The sequence below is a fragment of the Rhinolophus sinicus genome, linkage group LG09 (genome assembly GCF_036562045.2).
Source record: "Rhinolophus sinicus isolate RSC01 linkage group LG09, ASM3656204v1, whole genome shotgun sequence".
Taxonomy (NCBI): Eukaryota; Metazoa; Chordata; class Mammalia; order Chiroptera; family Rhinolophidae; genus Rhinolophus; species Rhinolophus sinicus.
Genome location: NC_133758.1, coordinates 17015822 through 17038085, shown reverse-complemented (window position 1 = coordinate 17038085; position 22264 = coordinate 17015822). Strand labels below are relative to the sequence as shown.

General features: G+C 36.8%; 1 protein-coding gene across 3 annotated transcripts in view; it reads left to right on the top strand.

The window, feature by feature from the left end:
• The window catches only part of DCC (DCC netrin 1 receptor), a 1035569-nt gene that overhangs the window by 729368 nt on the left and 283937 nt on the right, over window positions 1–22264 (top strand). For all 3 annotated transcript variants that reach the window (XM_074339962.1, XM_074339961.1, XM_019721869.2), the window contains exon 9: window positions 3466–3620. In XM_074339962.1, coding sequence (XP_074196063.1) covers window positions 3466–3620 — 155 coding nt within the window. The remainder of the gene's footprint in view (window positions 1–3465; window positions 3621–22264) is intronic.

The window sequence follows — 22264 nt, the reverse complement described above, 5'->3', positions numbered from 1 at the left end:
GAACTCTTCTTGGTCTTTGTGTAAAGGTCAAAGTGCCTACAGCTTTTTCAGCCAGCAGGAGGAGACAGACTGTGTATTTATACTCTGGATTGTCAATGAATGAATTCAGTGAATGGATTCTAGAAAGCACAGGTGACTTATTCCCTTTATTTCAGTCAACTTTTCTTGAACTGGCCTGAACCCCACACTACCAACTCAGAGGCAGGGGTAAAGGAAGTGGAATGACAAAGCTTTGACAATATGGCTGCTACCAGCGACCATGACCCTGAGCTCTGCAGACCGGAAGGGTAGTTTTATGTCTTCAGAGTCACAGGCCAGAACTGCACTGAGAGGTGCGCCCTGGACCTCTGCTGCTTTGCCAGGAGTATTCAGTGCAGTGACAGACAGAGCACCCCAACACAGTAACGGCAAACTGTTACCAGCTACTGTTCTCTGTTCTTTGGAACTTAGTGTGCTTATCGACCCATTTACAGAGCAGCATGGACTAGAGTGAGTACAGAGAAACACCTAATGACTAACTGCTCACATGTGGCGATTATGCAGAGTTTAACTGCTTTAGGTGGCTGGCGTTGCTCTGTTGTGGGATTCGAGAAACACAGAGTAACAAACTGGTCTAACAAACTCAGAAATTACTTACTTGTTGGGAAATACTTTGTGCTGTTTCGATTTCAGCTATCAAAACATGAACTGTTGATCCAAAGCCTCCTGCAAATCTTTGGAGCTTGTAACTGAACAAATCTGTGAAGGGTAATGTGGCAGGAAGTACCATTTTCCCAGAACACATTTGTATCGAGTTAGCAGTTTGATGTCACTCTATTAGGGTCTGAGGAAGCCTCCGAGCAGCCTGGCAACAAAGCCCCGACACCAGCGGGGACATCAGCTATCACAACGCTGTCCAGCTATGCGCTGGAACTTATGGAACAATGACTCCTTCTCAGTTGTCCGCCAAGCCTCTGCTTTTAAAAATATTACTGTTTTCATTATTGGAACTTATTCAATATCTCTAGTTATGACTACCTTTTTTTAATTTTACTTATCTCTGCAAACAAAATTAATCTGACAGAAAATATTTGAAAAGAAATTTTGCAGGCCTATAGCTTAATTAAATATATTTATGTACTTTTTCTTTATGATTGTACCTCTTACTAATTTCTCTGCTCCGATTCCTGGATCTGAAATACTTTGTGGAAAAGTCCTCTTCTTGGACCTAAGAACATTTTACTATTTCTGAGGTTGTGGTGGTGTTTTGTGGGAATACTAATAAAAATGACAGCAAAAACGACCAGTATGGAAGATTCCATATTGAGTACCAGGCATCATGCCTACTGCTTTATATGGTTTACATACAACATCTCCTTTAATTCCTTTCAAACTCTATGAGGTAAACAGTTTGTATGGCACCAATTAACATTCGAGGAATCTGGGGCTCAGATAAGTTAAGGAAGAAGCCAAAACAACCCCAGAGTTGAGTTAAGAATCCTGAGTGCACTCCACAGCCTACATAGCATTTTGCTGCAACCTCACTTGGATAGGATAAGCAGATTTCTGAAAAGAGACACATAAAATTGAAACGTTTAGATTAAATCATTCTGCAAAACCATTAAGAGCCTACATTGAAGAAACTGGTGGGCAATCCAGGGCAGTGCTAGCATGTGGTTAAAAGAGGAGCCACAGAGTTTTCTCTGAAGCTGTGTTTGCAGAGAAAGCACACTGTATTTGCTTAAATTTTGTTTTCGCAGATCACTACCAAAGAAGTGTTTTCTAAAGATGCTTTGTTCAAAAATAAACACACACACACACACACTTTATTCACACTTTATGTAACATTGAGGAAGTGTCAATTATCCATACCAATGAATATATATTATTTTTCATGACTATTATTGATTTGGTAAACTTTTTGGAGGCTGATGGAGATTATGGGAACCTAAAACTCCCCATTCCTTGTACAAGATCCCCTCTTCTGTGTGAGTGATCTTTTCGTTATATGATTTTTGGACGTTTTTGCTTATACATGCCCAGATTTTCTTGCTCTTTTTCCTTTGAGGAATGCCTGTTCAAAGGGTTATGCCAGCATGTCTTGGAACAACAGCTATTTCATCTAAATTATTTAGTAGCTATAAAAATAAAGTCAATTATGAAAGCTGTTTTTCTTTATAGATACCCAAGAAGTTTGGTATGCAAATCTGAGCTTCAATGACAAGTGTGTTGCTTGAAGGTCTAGAAAAGACATCATGAAATGACTCACAGTAGACCGTAGACAAATCAGTCCTCAAATGGTTTCTGAGTGCCCAGCGTGCCTTCTCCCCCGTCAGCATCTCTTGTTTTCTACCCAACGTGCCAATGATCCCAATAGGCCCCTCCTTTTACCATTATTGCTGAATGATATCAATACTGGAATTAAAGGATGAAACCCCAGATTTCATTCTTAACTGTGATATCCATTAACTGTGAGTCCTTTGGGGGGAAAAATGTTTCTCTAAATCGCATTTTGCATCTGTAAAATAATGATAATAAAACCACCCTTGCTACGTGAGACAATATATGAAAGTTTTCTGCTGAAAGGAGATGTAAGAGAAATTATCTATAAATAGAAACCTTAAGAAACAGTTGAGTAGCTTAGAAGAAGTTCCTTCTTCACTCATTCAGTTAAGTATATGAGGCCGATGAGGGTATACATGTCTAAAATCATGTGTGTCCTTACAGAATACTTTAACAGTTCTCGTTTCTTGTATGTCAGCCTCCAGGTCCTTAGGGTTTGTCTTCGCTTAATGTATACTGACAATCCCACCATGATTAGTAGATTAATTCATTTGTTCGGAACCACTGAAGAAGTTTTTAATTGGGCAATGAATTGGACACATGCAGATGTGACTTGAGGAACAAGGCAATTAGACATGCCTTGCAGTTTCTCCTCCCGCTGGAGAGATCGACTTCCTTTCACTAACTGCTCTTAACATGACCACAGGAGCTCATGCCCCACACACATCAACACGTAGCATCTCCCTTTTCCATGTGGACAATGAAAGAATCTGCATTTGTTGGCAATGCTGACAAAGACTGGTTTGTGGAAGAATTGAAACCTTAATTTCTGTCATTAGCTGGATGTTTATGAAATGCATCTTCCTGTCTACATTCCAGTGGTTTCTTCTTATTTGAATAGCTAATTGTCATGAGTTTTGAATTCTAAATTGTAAAGTGTCAAGGGAAAAGACTTTAGTTGGTAAGGTTCATGGAAATGGCCCAAACTTGAACTCCCCAGTAACCCTGCAACATTTATTTATAGGCCCTTCCAGTTACTTTATTTCCCATAATCAGCCCCCGGGGTCTTGAATTATGTCCTAAGCCAACATTAAATGAGTAAGCAACCTTTTGTTCCACCTCACTACTTTTACATGTTAAATAAGGTTTTGGCTAAACGTATTCATGTTGGAATAATCTTTCTCTGCAACATTTATTTCCCAGAGAACGAGCATTGAATACATCCCAACCTGGGTCCCTTCAGCTTACTGTGGGAAATCTGAAGCCAGAAGCCGTGTACACCTTCCGAGTGGTAGCCTACAACGAATGGGGACCAGGGGAGAGTTCTCAACCCATCAAAGTGGCCACTCAACCTGAGTGTGAGTATGAAAAGGGAAGGGCAGCATTTAGAAAGTATTTATTTTTCACCAGAAATATTCTTGAATCCTTTCATAGAAATTTTTTGAGAAATGCAAAGAAAATTTTTGAAGCAACATATTTAACTGAAAAAATTTTAAAGGTAAGATAAATTTTTAACAAAATGGCCTCCCCACTTAGGCCACACCTCTGTAATGGCAAATTCACAACTATAAGGGCCTAATCCATCTATAGAGTCTCCGTATTTACTTCCTAAGTAAGTGATTGACTTTACCTGCCAGGGCTTCATCATCAATGTCGGTTTCAGCCTCCTCCATTGATTTTTCAGATTTCCCAAGTTTGTCTATGAGAATGTAACATCAAAAGTAAAAGGACAGTGGTGCAGGACTTCTAAATAACAGGGAGTTAGTAATGAACTTATGTGTAAACATGCGCCAAATGCTCTCAGGAAGCTTCCAAAAGGGAACCGTGACTCAAGAAATGCAGAGACGATCTTTATTGGGCATTACCATCCTCTAACTTAAATCACTACATTAAGCTACATAATCACAAAGTAAAGCAGCTGAATGTTTTTTTGACCAAGATATAATTCTGTGATTTATACCTTTATGAAGGAACACCTCCCAAACTGTAAGTTTGCAAAATATTTCTGTATCTTATAAAATTTTGGATTTTCCTTCTCATTTGCTAATGTTATTTGAAAGGACTGATTATTGATGAGCAATTTGCCAGCCTTATTTATTTATTTATTTACTTACTTATTTATTTAATTTTCAAAATTTATTGAAGAAAAGAGAGCAGGGGCACTCAGATATGTAGTCTCGGTGCTGGTCATGGTCTACACTTGGCAAAATCTCCCTTCTTTCATCCACTTGGCCCAGGCGGCAAAGCCAAGATGCTAACAAATTGGAGGGGGTGGGCAGTGGTCTAAGGTGTACAAGTCTTTGCAATGTTTGCCTCACCAAAATAAAACCTCAGACAGTATCTTTAAAGGCATAATAATGTACAGGTTTCGGAAAATCTTTAGGAAACGTAGGCTCCCAGGCAGGACCAGATAAATAATTTGCAAGACACAAAAGCTATAGCAGAATATTAAGCCACGCTCCATGCAGGACCCTTCTGAGCACGCGGCCTTGTGCAACTTCTCTGGTGGTGTACCCGTGAAGCTGGACTTACTTCCAGGTTTCTGTTCTTAAGAAAGTTTCATTGCTGTTTGGATTTAAATCACTAGATAATGTCAATTTCCACTTCACAGTGTCTATATTAATATACTATTTGAGTCATAAATTTCTTTGTTGACTTAACTCTTCATCAATAATATATATGTGTATACACACACATAAATATAAGTGGATTATGTAAATGTGAGGTATTTTTAATCTATAAAGTTAAAAACAAATTAAGTCAAAATACATCTTTTCAGAAATGGTATATGCTATGTTGTGTACAGACTGACAGCTTAATAACCATCAAAAATTCTCTAAAGAAAAATTTTGGTCAATTTTCTCATGGTAGAACTTAAATTCTACAACCATGTTCATTTTCATAGATTTTTTTTCCCCAGTTTTTATGGATTATCTGAATTCTTCACTTTCCAATCCTAATGGTATCCCTAGAATTGTTTTAGTATACTTTTCAGGGTTGATTGGGCATGAATGATTACATCACATTTCTGATAAAAATCCTAGGTAGTCAGCCTTGCTTTCTAAAACTAAGCAACATTTTTTTTCTTCTATCAGTACTATTGTTTTTAAGTATCCCGTTTAAGAAATCAATTTCCAGGGTTTTTTATTTTTTTATTTTTAATTCACTTTTTTTAATGCCAAGTTTTCCAAGACAAGGAATAAGAAATATTTTCTATTTTGACACTGGTTAGTAATGCCTCATTTCAGAAAAATAAAACAACAACAAAAACAAAAACTTACGTTACAACATTTTCTGCCATTTTTAGTATTAATTAAAAAACCGGTCAGTGATTATTTGTTTTACACTTAACTTTATAAAACAAAAACAATGACGTAGTTGATTTATAAGTACATTGAGTAAACATCTATTAAGTTCCTAACACTGTTCCATGCTGTCTGAGGCACGTTAGAAAAGCATATGTATGTAGTGATATAATGCCACTTAGAAATATCAAAAGCTTCGTGAGAAAGCAAATATTCTAAATACATAGTAATAAGAATTTGTTAAGTGAAGTATTGCGAACTGAATCACAGATTAGCTGTGGGCCCTGTGATGGCTGAGTCATAATATCTAATTAATTATTTATGCCTAAATCATAGTTTGCTCGCCTTCTCAAATAAGTGTTGTATTACAAAAACAGCTACCTCAGTCCTTTGTATATCATCCATTCCTCCTCATTCAGAAAGCAGTTTGCGAATTTGTGCAGAGGACCTTACTAGGCGCTGGTCTCTGTTAGAATTTACTTTACTCAAAAATTAGCATAAATGATGACAAGACACGAAATAGAAACTGCATGCTGGCTGAATAAAATATAGTGCTTGTTAGTATTGCCATCTCAGGTAAGCTATCTTTTCTCCAGAAAATGAAAATGGAGAATGCTTTTGCCTTAGAAACGTGAAGGAGCCTTGAAATTGTTTCTGTTAAGGGCAGTGATAACAGCCTTAGAATGCTAACCACATTTTGGCCTTTCATAACTGCATGGTGTTACTATATTAAATCACCTCTGTTCGTACCACTGTATGGAATACGAATTCTTTCCTTTGCCGGCCATTGTTCATTTACACAGTGACCTGATTCTGTTTCATTGAGAATTACCATTGGAAAATTCATCTCTTCCTAAGGAGATAGGCAGAATGAAACAACTTGGCCTAGATAAACAGTATGTTTAGAATACCCTTTACACATTCAAAACAGTTAACCAACTCCTTCAATTCATTTCAATTAAGTACTGTGTATCTCGCTTGCTGTCTTTATTACAGACATTAGGATAAATAAATTATGTTATCATAACTAATGCGTAGGTACTGCATGTGTATTTTATCTTCTATTGTTAACACAAAGTGCCATTTTGAAGATTTAAAAATATTTCTAGCGTACATAAGGAACATCTTATCTTCTCCAAGGCTGCTCAATAATACACCAACTGCGGAGGAAGATGGAATATCCTAAAGATCTTGTGTTCATTTCCTGTCCTCCCCAACCCTCGCTTCCCCTCTCCTCCCTTCCCTTTCTCTCCCTCTTCCCTTTCTCTTCTCCCCTCTCCCTTTCACTCTGCATCTCCTCCCCCCTCCCCATCCCCTAACCCTCAGAGCCCTCTCAACTTCTTATAAGGCCATTTTTTTCTGTGTTTTTAGAGGAAATGCAAAGGCTGATTTTGTTATTTGGCTAGAATATCAGAATTTAGAGGCCAGGGGTGTGGGGAAACACTACCATCATTATTTTTCTCCCTCACAAAATGATCTTACCTTTTGAAAATGGCTCTCATCTGGGTATGTCATGTTTGTTGCTCCTTTTATCACTGTTTTTCCAAATGTGATGCTGTAATTGTACACTAAAATTACATAGCTTTTATACAAATTGAACTCAAGTTTTCCATATTATTTGAAAATATCAACTCTATTACGGAAACCATATTCTCAAGGCATAAATCCTGATGGAAAATATGTCTGAAATATAAATCAGCCAGAAACTGTTTCTAAGTGCGCCTATATTTTATAGTAATCATTTAAAGAGATCAACAGCCCTAGATTCAGTTTATGAAATAATCACCCAGAATAGAAATTGATTTATAGAAAGGATTGTGTCCCCTGATTATATCTTTCTTTTGTTAAACCATGCTCCGTCCCCTTGCCTTTATGGCATATAATTTCTCCACTGTATTATCAGCCGGATTTAAGTCTGTGCCTGCTTAAGACTTGTCTAATCTTTTCATACCACATGTGGAGAATTTTTGAATTATTATTTGGGGTCCGTTAAGATGCTGTTACGGCAGCTTAATCGTGAATGATGGTAAAATGGACCACATCCTGGCTGGAGGCTGGAGTTAGAATGGGAAACCTATTTACTAGACCACAATACAATTATCTACAAAACCCTTGTATATTTCAGAATTGTAAGTAATATGCTTAGTCCATTAAATTTACACTGAAAAGATGAGTGAAAGCAACGCCCAAGTCAAGTAGCTTTAGAATATATTGGCTAAAGGAATAGATGTGTTTGCTTTTTCCCTCCTTCCCCGGATTTTCTTTTTTTCCCTTCTTCTTCTTCTTCTTTTTTTTTTTTTTAATGCTAACAGGGCTCTACTTGATGGTTGTTAGGGAGAGAACTGAGAAGTCTCTAACTAATATGTGTCCCCAAAGTTTACTACCTGTATCCTAGGACAATATTCTTAATCCTTGGGATCTCACTTTCTCAACTATAAATTGGAGATATTATTTACTCCTCCTCTTCCCAGGTTGTAAAGGTGAAATGTGATGAAATAGGAAACCGCTAAGTCTTACCTGGCATCTAGTAGGCACTCGATAGCGAGAAGTGCCCCGCCCCTAACAGGATCAAATAGAAATGTAATTCCAACTGCCCTGCACTTACAAAGTGCTGCATTCAGTAGGGTAATCACCAAGGTAATAAGGCTAATATAATACCTGATTGACAGTTTGGAACTGGCTGATTACTATATAGTTAGCCATTTATATATATTTATTACTGTCCCCCTAATTGTCTTCTCCCTATAATTTAGCAGGCTATTTTAGCCTGGGTTGTCTTCTAATTTTGCCTCATGTACATCTTTGCATCCCTAACTAAATTTTGAAATCTTAGGATCAGAAAACACTCTATTATCCCATAAAATGTGTCACAGCATTGCCATTTTATGAATAGCTTGTTGGTTAAAAGGTGCTAATAGAATGTGATCTGTACTTAATATGTGGGAGAGATATTAAATATCAGTTATACTTATTTTATCATGGTTCTGTAAATTAAGCAAACCAAGTAAATTACAGTTTTGTCCAGCTCATTTCTTTTATCACTTGAGCAGGTTTCTAGTTATTAACTGCACAGCATGGTGATTTGAGTGAATATTTGGGACAACTAGGATGGCAAAGTTGACCATGAGCCAATCAACTATGGCCCAGTTATGTGGTCTTTGCCTATTGATTAATAGTAGAAAGGAATAAGATAAGCACTAGCATTCCATCTTTTTTGGTAGCACCCAAATGCTGATGCAGTGTGAAAGTCTCTCACTGCAAAACGTGTTTTCAGGTATTACAAATACAAGATGTGAGAAATTAAACCCTAATGGTTTAGCATACTTAGCAACAGAAAGTTAAAGGAATCCGTTTGGATTTAATGGTCAATTAGGTGAGGTATTATTCTGTTACAATGACATATATTAGTGAAATAATTAGAGGGGGGCTTGGAAAGGTTGGGTTGTGTAATCACTGCTAAAAGACTTCAAGGCAAACGTGACTTACTCTGTATTTTCCTCATTCATTCATTCATTCATTCAATCATTCAAAAATGATTATTTTGTGCTAAGTGCTGGTCCTACACTGTTCTGTACAGCAACCACTAGCCACATGTGTCCATTTAAATTTAAATGTATTGAAATAAAAGTAAATTGAAAATTCAGTTTCTCAAGAATACCAGTCACTTTTCTACTACTATATAGTACTTAAAATGTAAATAAATATAAAAGCTAAAAATTCAGTTCCTCAGAATTATTAGCCACACTTCAAAAGTTCATATATGAGTATTGGCTAGCGTATTGGACAGCACAGCGAATAGTTCCATTATTGCAGAAAGTTCTATTGGTTAGCGCTGAACTAGACACTTTGCTGGTAAATGAGGACACAAAATCAAGGCAAATATCATCCTGACTCTCAAGGAGTCTAGTAGGAACTAATTTAAGCAGAACACTAAAAACATATTTGACAGATGAGTCCCCTGAGAATTCTGAAAAGTTTATTATTCATTGAATTCACATAAAATATTTATTTTCAGAAGACCAGAGACTCTAGATCTGAACATATTCTCTGGGTAGTTACTTAGAATTCCTAAAACATTTTTCAAGTTAAGAAAAAAAAAATGTAAGCATCTTTCAAAACACAAAGATGAAGGACAAAGATTACTTGTTGCTTGAGTTAAGCAGTAGTACAGCATAAGTTCAATTTCCCTAAAAAAGCTTCTACTGTCTTACTGTTATTCTCTTTTTTGTTTCATTTTGTTTGTTGTTGTTGTTTTTTTCTAGCACAATGCGTAATTCAGGCTTCTTCCAGTGGTGTAACCCAACATTTAGAGAAGCTCTCTGCTTGGTGAGAAATATATAGAAAAGAAACCAAAAACTATTTCTCACTGATATTAGGGAGTATGAAGAAAGAGGACATGGAAGTTTCATAATAATGAGAAGTTTTCTGGAAGTATGTTTATCTAGCCTGGGAGAAAGAGGTTCCCTAAGTAGATTTGTTTTGGGTTCAATTGCCTGGTTTGGTTATGTACCCTATGAAAAGCGGAAATAGGTTGCTTGCTAAATTGGATTAGTGCAAAAGAGAGCTTTAGCATCTTCAGGGGATTATCATCATGCTGGGGGAGCTGAATAAAATTCCAAAGATAGAACAGCTGAGCTGAAGTTTTTTATGGAACTCCTTCAGTTATATCTGATTTATGGAGAGCTGGTGAACATGACTAATGAAGAGTAAAGACAGAAGACAATATATTGTCTTGTATCTTTCAGAAGTATCCCGTGTTCTACCAGTTCTCAACATCTCCACAATTTCCACCAAAACTAGAGCTCCAAACTAATACTCCATTGTATAAATGTACCATAAAGTCTATCCAATTGTCTATTGATGGACATTTCCATATCTTGGCTGTTGTGAATAGTGCTGCAGTAAACATAGGGGTGCACATATTTTTTCAAATTAGTGTTTTGGGTTTCTTTGGATAAATACCCAGGAGTGGAATTGCTAGGTCATAAGGTAGTTCTATTTTTATTTTTTGAGGAACGTCCATACTGTTTTCCATAGTGGCTGCACCAATTTGCAATCCAACCAATAATGTATGAGGGTTCCCTTTTCTCCACATCCTCGCCAGAACTTGTTGTTTGTTGATTTATTGATGATAGCCATTCTAACTGGTGTGAGGTGATATCTCATTGTGGTTTGTATTTCCATTTCTCTGATGATTAGTGATGTTGAGCATTTTTCATATGTCTATTGGCCATCTGTATGTCCTCTTTGAAGAAATGTATTCATGTCCTTTGCCTGTTTTTTAATTGGATTGTTTGACTTTTTGGTGTTGATGTATGAGTTCTTTTTACAAATTTTGAATATTAACCTCTTATCAGATGTATTATTGGCAAATATCTTCTCCCATTCAATATGATGTCTTTTTGTTTTGTTGATGGTTTCATTTGAGGTGAAAAAGCTTTTTAGTTTGATGTAGTCCCATTTGTTTATTTTTTCTTCTGTTTCCCTTGCCTGAGGAGATATAGCAGTAAAAATACTACTAAGGGTAATACCTGAGAGTTTACTTTCCATATTTTCTTCTAGGAGTTTTATAGTTTCATGTCTCACCTTTAAGTTTAATTCATTTTGAGTTTATTCTTGTATATGGCATAAGAAAGTGATCCAGTTTAAATTTTTGCCTATATCTGTCCAATTTTCACAGCACTATTTATTGAAGAGACTGTCTTTACCCCAATGTAAATTTGTATTTCCTTTGTCATAGATTGAATGACCACATAGGCATGGATTTATTTCTAGGCTCTCTATTCTGTTCCATTGATCTATGCATCTGTTTTTATGCCAGTACAATGCTCTTTTGATTACTGTAGCCTTGTAGTATAATTTTATATCAGGTAGCGTGATACCTCCAGCTTTGTTCTTATTTCTCAGGATTGCTGTGGCTATTCGGGGTCTTTTATGGTTCCATATAAATTTTAGGATTATTTGTTCTAGTTCTGTAAACAATGCCATTGTTATAGATGCTTTTAACTGCAGGTTATATTCTGCCTGCTGTAATGTATAGTAAATCTTACATACTGCACAAAAGGACAATAATGTGACTTAAACCATTGTTGTCTAACTTCATTGTTGCTGCATTATTATATTGTTTTCATAAAAGTATCATTTCTATTTTGTAGGTTGATATCTAGAGGAAAAAATCCCCACAGGGTTCCCTTTTCAATGAAAACTCTTTTCTGTCTCAGCCCAAACTTCCCACTTTGGAAAACCCCAAATCACATCTATTATAGGAGTTGAATGGGGCCAGAATTTCTGATCACGGGATATTTGACAGGTACAGGGGATTGCCGTGGGTTGGCATTGAAAGATTTTTAGGTGATACCACACAATTGCTGCTTCAGGTCATAGTTGTTAAAATTAGAGTTAAGATGTTGCCATCAATGTCCAAGAGAAAATGATCATAGCGATTTTGTCAACTGAAAGTCAAATGGTGGAGCTCTGAGAATTTGGTCAATACAAGTCATCACTCCCTTATTTAAATCTACACTTAGTGTTCCAGGTCCTCCAAATTGAAAGGAGAGTGAAAGAGGGCTAAGGACAATGATTCAGAAGTCAGATTGGAATTGAATTCTGCCTTTTTTTTCCCCTCTGGCTAACTGGGGTAAGCTAGCTTTGCTAAACCATAGCGTCCTCATGTAAAAGGGACATTTCATGCCAGGATGTTGTAAAGCTTAAGAGAAAATCTGTAAGATGAGACACAACAATACATCCTCAAATGATTATTCCAAGGTTTAAATGAGGTGATTAGCGTAAAACACTTAGCCTGCTCTATGGCACACTGCCAGCCCTTAATAAATGCTAGCTAGATGTTATAATCGTGCATTCCTCTGTTGCTGGATTCCACTTACTCCTCATGTAACCATGTTCCTCAACACTGTATGTAATTTGTTCATTTCTATCTCTGTGCTTTTCATGTGTGTTTGAAATTCTCTCATTTAGGCTATTTCATAAGTCTCTTCTATTTCTACTTTAAAATTTTATTTAAGGTTTGTAAGAGCAGAAAGCCTACTCTGGCTAATTCATATCGATCAATCTGTTAGTCTGCATAAGTTCATTTGTAAATTTCCAAATTTTGAACATTATCTTGGCATTCATTCATTCATTCATTCATTCACAAGTAATCGTGTCCCCCCATTAGGCTAATCTGTATGACCATTTCTTGGCATTGTGAACTCAGCAGTAGAAAAAGCAAAGTACTTATCCTCATGAAATTTATATTCTAGTGATACAGAAGTACAATGAACAAAAATAAAGCATGAAGAAGAATTAAGCAGCTTAAGGAGGACAGAAATGATTCTAGAAAGGAAGATGAGGAAAGCCTTTATGAAGAAGGGTCTCTTAAGAGGACCTCTGAATGAATTTTGGGGCAAAGATCTGGGGCAGAGCTATTTCAGGCAGAGGAAATAGCAAGTGCCAAGGCCCTGGGGAGGAAAAGCAGGGAGACCTCGTGCTTCAGGAGTGAGGACAGGGGAAAGTGGAAAAGACGAGTCAACAAGAAGCATGGCCCAGTCTCCTGGAACCCACGGTATCGAAGGTGGATTTAATTCTCAGGGTGGTGATGTCTGCACAGGAAAGGGTGATGTGATCCAATGATCATTTTTAATGTGGAAGCAAGGAGACCAGAGAGGAAGCTAATGTGTTAGTGTAGTCAGCAGTTGTGAGTAGCTCTAGTTTTGGTGGAAATTGTGGACATATTGAGAACTGGTAGAACGCGGGATACTTCTGAAAGATACAAGACTTGCCACTGGGAGTGGGACGGGAGAAAAGACAGGAGTCACGTTTACTCTTTCATTTTAGGCATTTTGGAAACTAGGTGAATGGTGGGAGTATTGTTGGTGTAAGAAACTGAGTAAGGAGTGGAGGGTGTGTGGGGAGGGCTATAGGGGGTAAATCAAGATTTTTTTTTTTTGACATATTAGATTTGACACTTAAATGGATTCAGGTTTTATTTATTTAGTTAGAATTTGAGCTCAGAGAAGGTGCCCAATATTTTGAATATAAAAAATAAAAGCAAATGCCACATACAACTAGGCCAGTGGCCAATGCAATGTACTATTTAGTTTCTAATAGTGGCACACTGAAATGTGTGGGACAAGATGGGAGAATTCTCCATGTTTTCAACTGTGAAGCATCTGTGCCCTACGTGTCTCCAATGCATACACTACAGGGAGATGCTCGCTGCTGAGGTGCACAGAAAACACTCAAAGGTATATTTATCACGGAGAAGCCTCCTTCCTCGAAAGCCTCTGGGTAGGCTAGGGAAGTGCAATTTGATGTGGCTACTACTCAAAAGGAGAATTGGCTAAAAGGAGGCCCCACATGTGCAGTGCAGTCTTCCAGTTGCCAAGATTTTCCAAGGAACCTTTCCAAAAGGAACAAGCCAGTACCAAAATAAATGTTAGTTCAGAACCGCTTGTTTTCTGATATGTACTTTGCCTGTGTTCATTAAACAGGAGATTGAATTCTAATGGGAATGTTTATGCAAGGATGATCAAAAGTATGAATCCCCTGATTGCTCTAAGACTGCATCAGAATTTTACCAGCAGACACCTAGTTTAGGCTAACGCAAAGGCCACAGAATCATGGAGGGTTTGGCCTTGGGACTCCCAGCATCCCTTTTCTTTACCGTTGTCCCAATCTTGGGGTCATATAGCCTCCATTAACTCAGGACACCCAGAAGCCAAAACGTTATCGGAACCATAATGTTGAATCCATAAAGTACCTTTGAGACAGTTGATTCAAATCATTGAATTTTAGCAAGAATGAAGTTGAAGTTCAGAGATTTAAGGCCAGTCACAGGATGGGTCAGTCCAATGGTGGAAACACCAGACCTACGTTTAGATTCCTAACCCAGGATTGTTTATGTGAAACCACTCTGCGTGCAAAAATTGTGGTATCTCTTCCTGAAAATGGATTCATCACTAAACCTATAAGCAAAAGCCCTGAGGTTCTAGATTATCATATTCTCTGTATTTTGCTATACATTTCTGAGGAAGTCACTTACCTTTTCTGACTCTCAATTTCCTCTCATAAAACAGAGATCATACGGCCTGTATTAGTTTCCTGGGGCTGCTGTGACAAAGTGCCCCAAATGAGGTGTTTTAAAACAACAGAACTGTATTCCCCTGACAGTTCTTGACACTAGAAGTCTGAAATCAAGATGCTATCAGAGCCGTGTTCTGTCTGAAAGCTCTAGAGAACAATCCTTCCTCTCTGCTCCCTGGCTTCTGGTGGTTTCTGGCATCCCATGACTTATAGCTGCATCACGTAATCTCTGGCTCCATTTTCACATGGTCTTTTCTCCTATGTACACGTCTCTGTGTCTCTTCTCCTGGTTTTATAAGAACACAAATCATATTGGGTTTAAAGCTGACCCTAACTCAGTATGATTTCATCTCAATTTAACTAGTTAAAGACAAATAAATTTTTGGGTACATACGAATTTTGGGGAACGCTATTCAAACCAGTACATACATTCATTGTCCTACACATCACTCAGATTATTAGTAAGATTCTGGGTAATCAGGTTGAGGGCTGAACAAACTATGAAAAAAAATGCTTTCTTTTTTTTAAATAATAAATAAATAAATAATTATTTATTTATCTACTTTTAATTAATTAAAAAGCTAATTTTTTCATATAAAAATAATTTCAGTCATTGTCTCTCAAACAGAGAAGTGTTAAGAAACATCCCTAATGTCCTTAAAATCCTATTTGATGTGCTCCTACCTTCTTTCTCTCCCTGAATTCTAATCCTGCCTTGTAGGCTCTAGACAGGGGTGTCCAAACTGCAGCCCGCGGGCCAAATGCAGCCCGCAGTCCATTTTTTATTGGCCCGCAACAAATTCCAAAAATATATTTAGTTTACTTAAATAAACCAGGTGAGGCAATACGTACTTCACCTCGAGTGAGTGACCCGGCTGTTTGTGTATTTTACCACATATGGCCCTTGGTGAAAAATGTTGAAAAAAGTTTGGACGCCCTTGCTCTAGGGCATAGCACTTTCTGAGTATTAAGGACTGCAAACTCTTTAGAGGAGCTAACAAGCAAAAGGGGTCATCTGTAGCACAAGAGTTTGCAGAAGCTGCCAGTGAGAACTGTTCTTGACACTGACCACGTGCTCAGATTTTGACTGACCTTCAGTTGATGAAAACTCCATAATCATTTCCTCCCAGACATTGATGGCAACATCTTGACTCTGGTTTTATTAGCTATGACCTGAAGCAGCAATTGTGTGGCATCACCTTAAAGTCTTTCAGCAGGTCCGATCGTCTGTACCTGTCACATATCCTGTGAGCAACAATTCTGCCCAACCCAACGCCTGCATTAGATGGGACAAAATGGGACAAAACGAATGATAGTGTCAGAGCTGGGGCTTGAACCTAGCATAACATTCCTACCACAATGCTAAAGTGCGACTGTGTACGTGTGATAATGTCAGGGAAATGGAAAAATAATTAATTGAAAGTTAAGTACCTTTTAACAGTTCTTCAGTGAATTAAAATTCTTATTAGTTCAGAAAACATATCCATGACAGTATGTTTAAAAAATCCAGACATTACTGAGCTTGAACCATTCTTAGTGAGTTATGTTAACCAATGTGCTGAGGAACACGCAAGGCATATAATTTCAATTCCTTGTTATAAATCGCTTGCTTGATCTTAACCCTCAGTCCGCTGTCTGAATTCAAAGTCTTCTCCTACTAACTTGCAGTGAAATAAAACAACACTAATCATTACTGCCATTCTTCAGGGTGTCTAATTTTCTTGTAGTCCAGTCCAACTTCCTCTCAAAAATGCCTCGGACTCCCAGAAATGACTTGATGCTACTTCTGGTGGTATGTTTTATCATTTGATATAATATTTAACCACAAATAACAACATAACAATAACAAATAACAATATAATAATATCATTTACTTAGATTATGCTAAGAGCTCGATTAATTTTATCACTTTAATATGATTTGTTCTCTGTCCTCTTTATAATTCAATGTTCTCATGGTAATTCTGCCACTCACTTTGGAAATATTGAATTTTCCTCCATTCCGTTTGAAGAGTTCTTAAATTATCCTGGTAGCCTTGCCTATGTATGTATAATGTTTGGTATGGTAACCACCAGCCACAAGTGGTTAATGAGCACTTGAAATATGGTTCGCACAAACTGAGGTGTGCTAGGAATATAAAATCCATACTGGTTATTAAAGATTTCTAGAAAAATATGAAATATCACATTAACCAATTTCATATTGATTATGCTTTGAAGTGACATTTTTGATATGTTGGATTAAAAATAGGTATATTATTAAAATTAATTTCACTTATTTAATTTTTACTTTTTAAATGTGGCTACTAGAAATTTTAAATTACATGGGATCATTCATGGCTCACATTATATTTATGTTGACAGTGACAACTTAGATGTACCCCTTTGTCTTATAACCAACGAGGAGGAAGTCAAGACTGCCAATTTGATACTAAGTTGAGAGTTAGAATTATTGAAATACAGTGGACAAATTTAACCCTTCTCAAAGAAAGATTTCTGACTTACTAAGAAAGTATTCATATTTCACCATTATTTTCTTTATATTACTCCATATTTACCCAACATCATTATCAATAACCTTTGAACACCAAAGACATTTCTTTCCTATTGGTCTGATAATTTTTGGCAGCAATGAAAATAAAAGCAAAGGAGGTGGGGTTGAGGAAAGAAAGGAATCTTTTGACCGAGAACAGCCCACCCGTGTCCCTGTGTTCAATTTTACTTAAAGTCGTGGTCCAACTTCTGTGAGATGATTTACTGCTGAAGTCTATTTGTCTTCCTGCTGCTATCTCAGAACAAAGCCCAATCTTCCATGTGGTTAATAAACTTCTTATCTTTTGAATACTGCAAATAAAATAAACTTAATCCTCAGGGTGGTTTATTCAACGGACTGGGAGCCTTTTCGATGTTTCGTAGAGATAGAGGACAACTAGGTTTTCTGCCCTGGGTGATTATCAATCTTCCCCTCGCGTACATGTATGTGTAAGGGTGTTAAAGGTGCTTCTTGGTGATAAATGTCAGTCGAATCGCAAAGAGAATATTAATTTCAGTATTGTCAAGGTCAGATGTGTACCCAGGGTCATTGTTATTGGAATTTTTATTGCTGCCACTGTTACGAAAGGTATTTTGTCTTGGGGCTCTTTTTTTCAAGTATCAAGAGAGAAAGGGAGCATTATTCCTCAACATGCCTGTACGTTGCTCAGAAAAAAAGTGCCTTAGTACAGTCTGATCTGTTAATCGGGATAATTATTTTGAGTGAGATCAAAGTGTGGGTTTAGAGGACCTAAGTTAGGTGGGAAGAGAACAAAAAGATAATCACAAAATCTGGAGACTAGCTGATGTGCCTGAAAAGCAGCTGACTATCGTATATGGAAAAAGACAGGAAAAAAATTGCAAGAGAAATAAAGAAAGACTCACAAAGTCTGTGATGAGGCCATTCATAGAAGTAGGGTGTGACATTATCTAGCTGGGAGCTCAAGAAATTCAAAGAGAAATAAAGCTGAAAAATGTTAAATTATGACTGTCCATCTGGGTATAACTGACCAGCGGACATCTCTGTATATAGTGAGGTACCTCAAACCCAATATGGGTGCCAAAGCTATGATATTCACCCACCAACGCACCCCCTCATACTCATATGCGTACAGACCACTGCTCAGTCTAGTTTTAGTCCAGTGAACAATACTATGCAAATCAGAATTACAGGAGTCATTCTGAATGCTTCCCTCCTCTTCACTGTCCTAACTCCAATCCACCAAATACTGCTGATTTTATCTTCTAAAATGCTCTTGAATTCCTCCCTTTCTCTTTGTCTCTACCCCATCATTTTAATCCCAGCTGTTAACCTCTCTTTTCTGTACTCGAGCATACTCTTCCACTGGTCTCCCAACACCTGCATTTGCCCCCTTCAGTTCACTCTTTATGTAGCTGACAGGCTACAAAATGCCTGAATCCATCAATTCCTTTACGATGCTTAGAAATCAAACTCTTCCGAAAGCCTTTAAGGCCCCATGTAGGCTTACTCTTGACAATCTCTCCTACCTCATGTGGACCCTTCTGCCTCCTTGTGGTCCCACCGCCTTAGACTATAAATTCTAAGGAAGGTTTCATTGTTTCCCCTGTCAACTCGCACGATGCTTGTCACACTCTAAAAATCAGTTGATATTTATAGATCATTTCCTTGTGCCAGATGCCATTCATAAAATATTCATCATTAATCTCCACAACAAACTCATAAGGTAGGTACTAGTATTATCTCCATTTTTCAGGTAAGAAAACTTAACCTCAAAGATATTAAGTAACTTGACCTCAGGCACATAGCCTGAATGAGGGTGCTGGATTTGAACTCAGGGTCTCTGATTCTGGAGGCCTCACTCTTGACTGCTAGTCCCTCTCACCAAAGCTGTATTCCTTGGCATCCATTGGCATCTCCTGCCTCAGAGCAGCCCAGATCTCTGACTTGTGAAACCTATGTGTTAGGAGAATAGAGTTCTAAATTTCTTCGTTAACTTATGGTCCCTCCCAAAAGAGCTAGTTTATCCTGGGCAGTTCCTTATCTTTTAAAGCCTGGAAATAGATAAACAATAAATTTCTTCCCCAAAGAGATGGTATCTTTTAAGGTAAGATCTTTTTGTCATTATGTAGAAAAATCTACTCACTTGGCTGTCTGAAAAAGATTGCTGGTTCTTTCTCTAATGGCTGCAAAATTCTTTTATAAAAGTGGTCTATACATGTCATTTATTGCTCTATTAAAACTACAAACATCATGTATTGATTCTTCTCATACTAACCATAATACACACCAACTTTGAGAAAGGTTGCTGGATTAAGTTGCCTTATCACCATGGGAAACACTCTGGGTTGCACATAGGTAGAGACACCTGCCTCTCTGATGCGTATCTATTTATAGAGAACTGATATCTTTGTGTGTAGAAATATGATCCTGAAGTATATACAAGTCTCAAATAAGTGTGAAGCAAGTGGGAGGCCTGCACATGCTCTTCTGGGGATTTTCTGCTTAGATTCTTCCCTAGGAATTAAACATAAATATGGTCTGTGTAACAAAAAAAGTAATTCTGTGTTGAGAATTTATGAGGAAGCTGAAAGGCTTAACTTAGATCTGTTATTAGAACACTTTAGGCAAATCTCCACTGTTATATTTTGTACTCTTACATGATTTGTAAACGTAATCCTGGTCAGGACTACACCCCACGCAGTGTGGACTGCTATGTTTCCCATTTGCCTTTCACATGCATCATCTTCTCATATTCTTCTAACGATCTTGAGAATTAAGAAGAACAAATACTCTTTCACTTAAAGTTTGATTAGGGAACAACAATATAGAAAAGTCTAAGGGACTTGAGTTCAGGAAACAATAATATTTACTACCACATCGGAGTACTTTTTCTTCTATATAGCCTCATGTAATCCTTATAATAGCCCTGCTATGTAGAAATTATAAACCTATGAGTAAGTGATATACAGAGTGTTTAAGTAATTTGGCCCAAGGATGCACTATTATTAGAGGAATGGTTTTTTTTGGTGTTTTTTTTTTGGTTTTGGTTTTATTTTTTGATCCACATATCACATTTTCCTAAAATTGATAAAACATTATTTGATTTGTGGATACTGCTAACAAAATACAAAATAATTCAATAATTGATAATTCCATGCTTGGGAGATTTTTCCTCAATATGAGATTAATTGAGACATCATTCATTTAGTTCATTTTGGAATTCTCATTTACACTTAAAGACCTCATTGTGCAAAACTTTCCCCAAGTTATATAGTGGTTTCTTTCTCCATTTACCATCTTGTACAATTCTGTTCTGGAAAGACTAATGTCCAGTCCATTATGCATCAAACTCATTCATACCCATGTATCCTGACTCACCAGATATTTCTTCACACCCGAACTCCCCTGTCCTTCATTTTCTATCAGTTCATTTTTTTTTAATTGAAGTATAATTGAAATGTAACATTGTATTAGTTTCAGGTGCACAACATAATGATTCAGTGTTTGTATACACTGTGAAATGATCACCCCAATAAGTCTAGTTACCATACAAAGTGGGATTTTTTGTTTGTTTGTTTGTTTTTCTTGTGCTGAGAACTTTTAAGATTTACTCTTTTGGCAACTTTCAAATATGCACTACTATTTTATTGACTGTAGTTACCATGCTATACATTGCATCTCCATGACTTATTTATTTTATAACTGAAAGTTTGTACATCTTGACCCCCTCGCCAATTTTTACCCACCTCCCGACCCCTCCCCTCTGGCAACTGCCCTCCTTTTCCCTGTATTCTATGAGCTCAGTTATGCTTTTTTGTTTTGTTTTTTGGATTCTGCATATGAGTGATATTTATCTTTCCATGTGTGACTTATTTCACTTAGCATAACACTCTCTAGGTCCATCCATGTTGTTGCAAATGGCAAGATTTCTTTCTTTTTCATGGCTGAGTGATATTCCATTATATATTCCATTCGTCCATTGATGGGCACAGGTTATTTCCATATCTTGGCTATTATAAATAATGCTTCAATGAACTTAGAGATGTATGTATATTTTCAATTTATGTTTTCACTTTTTAAGGATATATGCCAAGAAGTGGAATTAATGCATTATATGGTATTTCTATTTATAATTTTTGAAGAAACTCCATATTATTTTCCATAGTGGCAGCACCAATTTACATTCTCACAAACAGTGCACTAGGGTTCCCTTTTCTCCAGGTTATCATAACACTTATTTCTTCTCTATTTGATATAGCCATTCTAAGAGGTGTGAGGTTGTATCTCATTGTGGTTTTGATTTGCATTTTCCTGATGGTTAGTGCTGTTAAGCATCTTTTCACGTGCCCTTTGACCATCCCTATGTCTTATTTAGATAAATGTCTATTCAGATCCTTTCTCCATTTTTAAATCAAAAATTTTGAGCTAAATAAATTCCTTACATATTTTGAATATTAACCCCTTATCATGTATATGCTTTGTAAATATTTTCTCCCATTCAGTAGATCACCTTTTCGTTTTGATGATGGTTTCCTTTTCTATGCAGAATCATTTTAGTTTGATGTTTATTTTATGTATATTTAGTTTGATGTTTATACTTGTTTATTTTTACTTTCATTGCCTTTGATTTTAGAGTCACATCAAAAAAATCAAGAGTGATGTTAAGAAGCTTACAGCCTATGGTTTCTTCTAAGCATTTTATGATCTTACGTTCAAGTCTTCAATCCATTTTTAGTTTGTTTTCATGTATGATGTAAGATAGTAGTCTAATTTCATTCTTTTGCATGTGGCTATCCAGTTATCCCAACATCATTTATTAAAACAACTGTTTTTTCCCCCTGTGAATTTTACTTCCTCCTTTGTTATAAATTAATTGACCATATATATAAAGGTTTATTTCTGGATCTTCTGTTCCATTGATCTGTGTGTCTCTTTTTTTTTTTTCATGTCAGTATCATACTATTTTGTTTCCTACAGCTTTGTAACATAGTTTGAAATCAGAAAGTATGATGCCTCCAGCTTTGTTCTTCTTAAGATTGCTTTGGCTATTGAGGGTCTTTTGTAGTTGTATACAAATTTTAAGATTGTTCTATTTCTGTGAA